The 10,260-nt window shown below is 38.4% G+C and overlaps 1 protein-coding gene across 2 annotated transcripts in view; it reads left to right on the plus strand.

The window, feature by feature from the left end:
- LOC122080258 (protein PTST, chloroplastic) overlaps nucleotides 1-7,039 on the plus strand; it is a 15,478-nt gene extending 8,439 nt beyond the window's left edge. The window contains exons 6-9 of one of the 2 annotated variants that reach the window (XR_006140654.1): nucleotides 1,560-1,665; nucleotides 5,366-5,457; nucleotides 5,681-5,769; nucleotides 6,591-6,703. Coding sequence is in view for 1 of the 2 variants with exons in the window: in XM_042647206.1 (XP_042503140.1) it covers nucleotides 1,560-1,665; nucleotides 5,681-5,769; nucleotides 6,591-6,703; nucleotides 6,784-6,886 (411 nt within the window). In the remaining variant the exon portion in view is untranslated. Of the gene's footprint in view, nucleotides 1-1,559; nucleotides 1,666-5,365; nucleotides 5,458-5,680; nucleotides 5,770-6,590; nucleotides 6,704-6,783 lie in introns of those variants that run through there. The other variant, XM_042647206.1, reaches the window with a different exon arrangement.
- The last annotated feature ends 3,221 nt before the right edge of the window (nucleotides 7,040-10,260 follow it).

Here is a 10,260-nt window from a genome sequence, read left to right on the forward strand (position 1 = left end):
CCCCCCCCCCCCCCTTGAGGGACCCCGTACATGCCGGAGCCTTGTGCACCGGTATGCCCATATTCTTTAATTTAATAGTGTTTCTGGAAGGGCTGGATAGATATGCTACAATCAAGCCATAGTTTCCATTTTGTTAAAGTTCTAGAGTAGTTTTGATTTTGAAGAAGTTGTAAGGGATTCTCCCTTATATATACGTAGGGATTTCCTATTTTTCTTATTTCCATGAATTTATAAATAAAGAGTAGGGGATCATACCCACCCACCAACGATTTGAACAATTTGTTAAGCTTATGCTTGCTGATTTCTGTGAGAATCATAACTCCTTTCTTGTGAGATGCAGTGAAGCCCATTGGTGGGATGCCAAGTTGGACTGATAGATGCTAGTCAAGTTCTAGGTGGGAAGGCTACTTCATATCCTTCTTCTTCTTATCAAGCTCAGTTCGTGTTCTCTCATTAATGTGCATATTAGTTACTATTCAGTTTGATCTTTTACATGCTATTTCTGTCCACAAATTTCTGGAGTTATGTTGTTCACTTTTCTAATCACATTCTTGCATTGATGTTGCCATCCTTCCTTCCATCGATTTCACAACTTGTTGGCAGTACAATGCTTTCTCTAGAGTTCTGCAGCAGCCTTGTTTTGATTTCCATGTTGCTACCACAGTTTCTAACTCTGATCAGTGGTTACTTTCTGTTCTGGTTTCAGTTACTAATTTCAATTTTCTGTTTCTATTTGTTTTGCACATGTCCCGCCTACCGTGTGGCTTGTTTACCTTAGTAGCAGTCTGCCATGTGACCGCTAGAGGGCCATCTTCCGTTTAGTTGAAAAGAGGATTAAAAGTGGAAAGGAATTCAAAGCCCGCAATTCAAAGTAGGAAGAAGCATTATATTGGTAGGGTTATGATGGCTCCATACATGTGTCTAATTTGAAGGGTCATGTATATAAGATGATCATTACTAATTTGACATGTTGTGCCTCCATTTAGCTGAAAAGGTCTAGATCTGCAGGCTCCAAAGCTGCAGAAATATAACAGAATTTGGTGAAGATTGATGTAGTGTTATCATCATAATTGTCATCTAGTGGCTGTTCAATCAGATACTAGAGTATAAGGTTTATGGCTTTCTGAAAGTTCCCTGCCAGTTTCGGAGACAGATTTCCTGCCTTTTGTGTTCCGCACCACCTTCACAACCCTCATGATCATCTAAACGGTAATTAGCTACATCAGAATTAAAGTCTATGCCTTTATAGTTAAAGAGTCTAAACATAAATCTCCCAAGAAAATAAAGGGTCTGAATTCTCTTAAGTCCTAGAAAATATCCCAGTGCTTGGCCTTTATTTTTGGATCCTGTCGAGATAATAGTCCTGATAGAAAATTTTATTTATACAAGTCCGGTGGAACTTGTTCAACTCCCTTAAATAACCAATGGAATCCAGATTACCGTAAGGAATAGCATGGTTTAATATGTTTATTAGTAATCTCTATTAATATTTTATGTCTACATTTAAGAGCATCTGCAACTTTTAATTTCTAATAAAATAAATAATTTTTCAATGCCAGGCTTTGGTCAAATTGGCAGAAGAAGTAGCCAAGACTGGTAATTTGGAAGCCTCAAGAAAGATTAATGGGAAATACATCCAATCCCACCTACTTTCAAGATTAGAAGGTATTGTTTGTTCAAGAACACCTTAGACTAAATTATTTTATTCTATATAGTCGTGTGGGAGCTGCTATTTGATCGATCATAGGTTTATCATCATTGTCTCTACCTCAAGTGCCATGATTTAAGGGGTTTGTGACTCTCCTAAATATATTGCACTCTGGATCCGCAAAGTACTATGATGATGAGGTTGACCAACCATGAATCATCATTACAGTGGATTCATCATGGTTTGGATCTGGATCGGGCCAGACCTATTCAACATCTGATCCTGATCCTTTGAAGTTTGAACAATAATAGCATTCTAGCACTGTGCATTGACTCCCATTGCGAAAGTTCATGCTGACTGGCCCATAACTAAAGCATGCTCTTTTGACTTGGGTAGATAATAGTGCAAAAGGAGTTCATATATTGAAATCTGGAAATATCAATTGTTTTTTGAACTAGATTATGTCCCAGCTTTTATACTTCTGAATTGATTAGTTGGTAGACAAGCTGTACATTGTTGTTGTCAGTTTCTCTTTTCTTTCCTCTCTCAACCTCCCCCCCGCCCACTGGTCTTATTTTCTTGTCTTTGTGTGGTCAGTCCATTGAGGATGGGATGTAGGGGGTTCCAAGGTGATTAGGTTTCCTACAAGGTTAACTAACTAGGTAGGGCAAACTCAAGGGATTTGGGCTTGTTAGGATAAAGGAAGCTCAGCAAACAAGATTACATGCAAAGTAAAGTGAGGCTAATGAACAAAGTAACAAAGAGCAATAATAATCTAGGAAGAAAAGCGCATGCACTCACTCTAGTGTCAAGGGGGAACATGGGGTGGGGAACATGGGGTAGGGAACATGGCAGCAAGCAAAATTAGGTTATAACACTAGCCTATTAAGCACCAAAGGTAGATAAAAGCCCCATGCTATATGCTCTAAAATCAGGTATACTAGTAATAAGAAGACCAGCAATACTTAAGGCAAAACAGTGATATAAATAAAGGTTAAATAATGGCTAAAAAGGGGGGTGGGTTTTAATGGAAGTAACGGAGTAAATAATGAGGGGATAATGGGGGAATGGGAGGGCCCATTCTATACTTACCTGCTGCCCAAGTCTGAGAATAAAGAAGACAGCCCAGATTTGAAGGTGCTCAGCAGTAGTCCGTTCATTGAAAGGAGATCAGCAGCAGCCCAGGTGATGATCTATCCATGTAATATGGCCTTCGGTTGTTGCAAACAGAGGCTGCAATTGTGCAGCGGCAGTAACAGAGAATAACAGCAGCATCAACAGATATTTACCGCAGCAGCCAAGAGAAAACAGCAGCAGCAGAGAACAGCCGGCAGCAATAGACAATAAACAGCAGCAGCAGAGAACATCCAACAGCAATAGACAGTAAACAGCAGCAGCAATAGTAAATAGTAGCAGCAAAAGGAAATTGGAAGAGGGAGAGGGAGGCGAGAGAAGAGAGAAGAGAGAAGAGAGAAGAGAGAGAGAGAAAAAAGAGAGCGGCGAGAAACAGAATGAGGGGAGGACGAGATTGAGAGAGAGAGAGAGAGAGAGAGAATCGTTAGAGGGGTGGGGGATTGCTCATTGGCTGTTTTTCAATTCTAATTCATTAATTCTAAACGTGGCCCTTGGCCTTACATATATAGGAAAAGAAATACTCAAAATAGAAAGTGGCAACTAGGAATTAACCCAACATAAAAATGAAATCTCCTAATTTAACCCAACGACTTGGGGCAAATAAGAGGATATTATTTAGTCTCCTAATTCATCTCAAAGACCTAGAAAAATAAATAAATAGACTAGGAAAATAAAATAACTAACTACTAAATCAGTGGGGCCCACGCTGGTTGGCCAATCAGGACGACAGGAGAGAGAGGGAAGAGACTAGCGGCAGTCTCTTCTCTCTCCTTTTTCACGCCAGAACAGGTGCAGGTCGACAGCTGCAGTTTCTCCTCCTTCTTTCTTTTTCTTCCTTCTTCTAATCTTCCAACCACAAAGAAGGTTGGGTCTTCTTCCTTCATCTGTACATCTTGATGTCCCCATCAGGATGGCCCTATATGTTTCTATCAACTTACGAGTACTCATCTCTGAGCTCACACTTCAACCCATAAAATATTTCAGCCTCCAACTTTAACTCCTTACTGGTGCATCCAATGTTCATTGTTGCACAGGATCGAACTTCATCCAGCAACCCTCTCATGTTGTCATCCATTGGTGCTATTATTGAGTTTCTGGGAATTATTCGTGTCTGATTCTATACTTCCTAATCTTGCTTTTTCGTTTCTTTCTGCGTTTTTTACTGAATATTTTCATCCATCTCAATGTCCTGATTTTGGCAACAGTAAACTTATTATTGTTTCTGGAAGTAAAATTGAAATTCATTAGAGAAATACGTAAGATACAAAAGCAATAACCTTCGAATGGTCCTCAGTGAAAAATTCGTGAGTCAAACTAATGGCATGCCTACCCCACTGCCAGTCTGCCAGAGATAACAGTAGCCTTCAACAAAGCAATAAGCTACCGTATTACATGCATACCTAACAAAAGAAAATTTCACATTCTGAAAGCCAGACACCACACTGGAAATTATTTGTTTTATCAATAACCTAAACTTTCCTGGGTAATGACCGAAACCCTCAAACAGAAACACCTCTGAATAGTCATTAGGTTATATAGCTCCAGATCTTTGGCAAAATGAAGATCAACTTCAACAACTTTCAATTCTGTATATTGGAGAAAAACCAGCACTCTTTTGAAGAGAGCTTTATGGATCACTGATTAGCACTCCACTAACAACAGCTCCATTATGCAACAGGAGCAGCATAATCGTTCACTTTTCAATGATCTAGATAATTGTGGGAATCAGGTTTGATGGTCACCTTCCAGAAGCCTAGCTGTATGACTTTGTGTATGCTGCTGTACATCTCCAGGGCTAAGCTGCAACGATTCAAAGTGGCATCCAGGTTGAGAGAATCTATTTAAGACAACAGCATTCTGGGCTTCAAGAAATACCCCAAGCAGTGATAGCTAAAGTGAAAACAATGTCTTTATTATTAAAATCTGGGAAGGGGGGTTGCAGAGCACAAGCTCAAACCCCTTTTATAGAGCTCCTGATACTAGGATTCTTATGTGAACCCCAAACAACAAACTACCAATCCTCCGAAGATGCTCAGAGTAGAGAAGAAAGTGGGAGCTGGTTTCAGGGCTCCAGTTGCGGAAGTGGCATGTATTTCCTGGAGAACTTTTCCATAATTAAGATTAGATAGCAGAAGAAAAGTATCGTGGGTGGCTCTCCTAGTATCATGGTGGCTCTCCTGTTGAACTTCTTAGCTTATGGAGAGATCTTCATATGCCGCAAAATTCAATTTAGAGGGTGAAAACGGATTCTATGCAAAGTTTTTCAACCAAAAGGCTTTATCAGATATTTAGCGGACTTCACAGAAAATGAGCCAGAAGGACTAAGCTTGAACCCCCAACCTGTCAAGGAAGGGAGTGGACTCTTCAGAATGCTCTGTTTCATTTAAGGAGGAATATAATCATCAAGCAGTTGTAGATAAATTTCCCTCTAGGCCCCATCGGATGATCAATTATTTGCAGAAAGGATAGACTAGCTTATAAGGAATATCTTATTACAACCAATGATATACTCATTTATATGTTGTTTCTTTGTTCCCTAACATTCAGCTCCATGCTACCTAATCTTGTAATCAATCACCTCAGAAGCTCCCATCCTCCTTGTGATTCTAAGAGCAGCATCTTCTTCAATTCCTCCTTATTTGTGCCTGAACCAAGATACAGATAGTCTTTGTAAGGTATATCATGATCATCAATCTTCACCAGCCTTTTATTCTGCTTCTTTAATGAAAAAACTGCACCCTGTTATTCTGCTTCAGTCCAACTTATCTTAAAACCTTTTGATTATAAATCATCCTCCATGTTGTTAAGTTTTTAGAAACAAAAGATAATTATTTCTTTTATATGTATTTCAACCACATCTTTTGACAATATTTTGTTTTTCTTTTTTCTCTTCTGAAGCTGTTCATGAGAAGATGAAAGAACAAATGAAGGATGTGGAAGCTGCACAATCAAAGGAGGTACAATTGTTCTGGTGCGGAATGGCAGAGGTAAGATGCGCTCTCTTCAGTATCATGGATTTGTTTCATTTTTGTAGATCAGATTCTGTTGGCAAGGTTTAGCCACTTCTGCTAAGTTACTAATAGATTTATGGTTGAACTAATGCCCAAGGGCTCTACTGTGTTGGGTTGGGTCATGTCACTTTAGACCCCAGTCGCTTCCTAAGAACTGAATGGTCTAACCATTAACATGATTGAATACCAGAATCTACCAATGTTCCCCTGTCAACGTGGGTCAGGACTGATTGTACCACTTTGGTTTAGACTTTTGTTACAACATCATATTAGTTGGTAAAAGTGAAGTAGCAAACTATGAGCCTTGACATGTTTGAATTATTTTATGGGTGGTTTAATCGCTGTTGCATCTTTTGATCATGTCTCCTGTGCTTAATATGGATAAACCAATATAATTATATACGGCTTGGCTAAATTGAGAATGATTGAGATCCAGAATGATCTAAGGCACTGTCTCCTTAAACTAAGATATTGCCTCCAGAAACAAAACTAAGATGTGCCTTACTCAAGCTCAGGTTGTTGACCACTTAAGAAACACCACACAACTAAGATGAATAATTAAACACCCCACAGCCAACCACCCTCTGAGCAACCTTCTCCTACCCTGATACATGCATATATTAGCAGACCATACTAATCCTTTTCAAAATGTTTATCACTAGTTCTTTTAAGTTAGAGAATGTTTGATAGGCTTTTCCGACAAAGTTTGTGCTGTTTGTGAGGAGGTAACACCTTAAGACTAGAGGGATAATCAAAATAGTTGTATGTTCTGAAACTTTGATGCACTTGGGTGTCAGAGTGTGCAAGTAATGGGGAGCTTTGATGGGTGGAGTCAAGGAGAGCACTTATCACCAGAATATAGTGGTTCTTTTACTAAATTCTTTACGACATTGAAGCTTAGACCAGGAAGGTATGACTCTCATCAGTTAATCATCTTCTTTATGGAATTCTCTTGTCTGTTAACTCATCTTTTCTCTTTTTGGTTTCAAGATATGAGATCAAGTTCTTGGTGGATGGAGAATGGCAGTTATCACCAGAATTCCCTACCATAGGTGTGGGAATGTTGAACAATAACTTGTTAGTCGTCGAATAAATCCAAGTTTCCAGAGCAAATCATGCAAAAATGTACCTGCTACTGTTCTGATCTTTATAATTAGTAAGAACTACTATTTCCAGGATATGTTATCCATGTTAATCATATATTTATTTAGTATTGGTATAAAATTTCAGTTGCCAAGTTATTCTATTCGGTGAATGTTGAAACAATGACCAATTAGAGGGAGAATCCAGATTTTTTATTTCAAAAGTTCATCTTAATAGATTTTGGTTGATTTTACAATCAGAACTTCGGTTAAGAATTTTAAACCTTTTAAGAGATTTAATATTTTGAAGAACATATTAGAGTGTAGGGCTCTTCGCAACTGTAAGGTTGCTCCATTGTGACCTAGTGGTCGTGGGTTCTCGAGTATGAGAAACAGTATTTGCAAAATAGAGGTAAGGTTGCATACATTATGACCCTCCCCAGACTCTAGAGTGCACATATCCTCTTCCGAGAGATGGCATCGGGAAACTGGTGTGCATCTGAAGGATTCAATCAAAACTGATGTAGCCAGAAATAATGGGAATGGTAAATGCATTATTGATGTTGACAGAGAAACAGAGGAAGGTGGTCCAGTGACAGGAGGACCCAACACATGCAGTCCTAGAGGAGTAACCTTTAGGATATGTTTGGAATGAAAGAAAAGTAATTATAATAAAAAGTGAATTGGAACAAAAGAAATAGAAAATGGTGATTAAGTACACAATGAAATCCCCATTGCTGCTATATTTTGAAGGGTTTCAAAATTTTGAATTATCCAATCCAGAAGCTTATTTCCTAACATCACAATCTGCCACAGGAGTCCCATCTTTTCTCCCTTATTGGAATAGATAGTTGGTCAGATGCACTCATGCAGGGAAATACACATCTTTCCAACATTTCCTTCCATCTCTCTTCAAAGTAATTCATCCATGAGCTTGTAGTTTGCAGACCAGGTTTGCCAGTAAGCATCATACAGTTGCATGCTGTTGACTGCTGATTTGAGGTTATGGAATCTGTATTTTTTTTTTTATTTGAGTTTGCATTGCAGGGAGACCTGACCAGAAATCTTAGAAACAGCCTCAGTGTTATTGTTTTGTGTTCTTCTGGACAATCCAAGAACGAAACGCATCACATTCCACCCTACAAATGGAACTATGAAAGCGTTAATGCTACAAGCCTCACAAGACACAACCAAGCCTAGCTGTAGTAAACCTAACAAACAGATTGTTTGGGCCTGCTTTGATAGATGGTTATGTACAAATGCTACCCTAAAACGATGCAGAAGATAATGGAAAAACAAGAACAAGCAATGTACATAGATTTTACGAGGTTCAGCAAGATTGCCTACGTCCCCGATGAGATGAGTACTTGTTTCACTATCAATGGAGAATAGGGTTATAGCATTCGTCCCTCACACCTCTCAATATTGCTTGCATTACAGAGAAAGAAATCCTCGTTACAAATATATAACGAAAAACCCTAATCCAAAAAGTACATAACTGCCATCAAATAAAAAATTCTAGCACAGCCCCCCTACACCCCCTACCATCAGGGGGCCTCCTGCTCCCCTTGCAACTCCTATGACTCGCTAACCCGCTAGCGAGACCGTCATCTTGTTTGTCAAGGTGTTGCACTAGTACTCCCTGAATTAAACTGTGACAGTATACAAGACATCGTACACCAACATGTTTTATCATAAATCCATTTGGACCTAAATGATGATATTGTGAGGCATATCAGGTATGATCTGTGCCGACCATGCTTTCAATAATTAAGATTGGATCAAATCGGTTGAATTGGCTTAATCATATCAAAATCGATCCATAAATCATTTCTAGGATCAATACTTATCCTAGATCAAACATCATTTTTCATCAAAAAAATATAGGAAATAAAAGCTATTTGCCTGTGTCGAAGTCTAAACGAGACGGACGTAAAAAGATTGCATTACCCCCCACCCCATGGGTTGGAGACGTCTTAAAAATTGGGCATTGGCCATCCAAACGGATAAGGCTTTCTATATCAATATCGATCATGGCAGTTTTTTTTTTTTTTTTTTTTTTTTTTTTCCTGAAAGATAATATAGAGGACCACTTGTGACTTGTGAGTAATGAACAAAAGCAGTTGATCAGTTAATGGACATCTGAAAAGATGGCAGCGAGAAGATGAGGACGAAGCTGAATTGGAAAAGCAATTCCATTTCCATTTGCTGGCGGGTCAAATCGTGGGCTGCCGGCCCAGTTGTAGTGGATGACAATGTGCCAGTGATTTTATGAATTCTTAATTGAGATTGAGACAGAAAAGAGACAAGACAGAGACTGAGACAGCCCACCAAACATCCGTATTCCGTAACCCAAAGTACGATTGTGTGAATCGTCCTTCCACAATCATCCACCACTCCCAAAATATGGATTTTAATTTTTTTTTTCATTTCATTTCTTTTCTCAGTATTGGAAATTATGTGGCTGTAGCAAGGGTGTCAAATGGTCTGGTTCGGGTTCGGGTTTGGGTTCGATTTCATTTTGGTTTGGGTTTGATTTCGATTTGGTTTTGATTTGATTAAAAATATAATATTTATAAATTGAATTGAATTGATTTGATTTTATTAGGTTTTTATTCAGTTTTCTATATTAGGTTTCTATTTGATTTTAATCGGTTGAATCCTGCAAATGATCGGTAAAGACAGGTTTGAGAAGAAAATGTTATTTAAATACTTAGAATGAGGGGGTAGTTTTCTTCATCGAAGGTCAAGGGAGAATCCCATGATGAAGGCCTTCAGATAGCATTAGGATGGTATAAAAGAACATTGTAGGGATATTATCAATCATGTACTATAGATGACATAAATATTTTCAACCATTGATGGGTGTACATTTCTTAATTCCGTGGTGGAAGAAAACTTTCTCAAAAATATAAGAAAAAGGTATTGTCCCCATCCACACCCACCACTGAAATACAGGCGACAACCTTCTTGGTCAGCACAGAAAGAAAGATATTATTAGTTAAGTGACAAGATGTCATCAAGGGGATTTTTTTTTTTTTTGACCAGATATTATTAGTTAAGTGACAAGATATGAGGTTCAAACTTGAGACCACCTCGTAAATATGGGTTTTTTGCACACCACAACTCACCAATTGCACTGGGCAGTTGTTGTTATCAAAGGGACTTGTTGAAGCACTCTCTTAAGGGAAAAGTGCATTGGCAAGCCGAAACACTTCAAATCCAAGAGAGTAGCTCATTTGGCAAAGATTATTGGAAGTATCCTATTATAATCACAGTGGTGAAACTAAGAAATTGTTTTTATTGAAAAAATCAAAAAAATTTGTAACCTAACTTTTTACCTTTATAAGATTTGTATTTATTTCAATAAGGGTAATCTTATCAT

Source organism: Macadamia integrifolia, chromosome 5, assembly GCF_013358625.1.
Source record: "Macadamia integrifolia cultivar HAES 741 chromosome 5, SCU_Mint_v3, whole genome shotgun sequence".
NCBI lineage: Eukaryota > Viridiplantae > Streptophyta > Magnoliopsida > Proteales > Proteaceae > Macadamia > Macadamia integrifolia.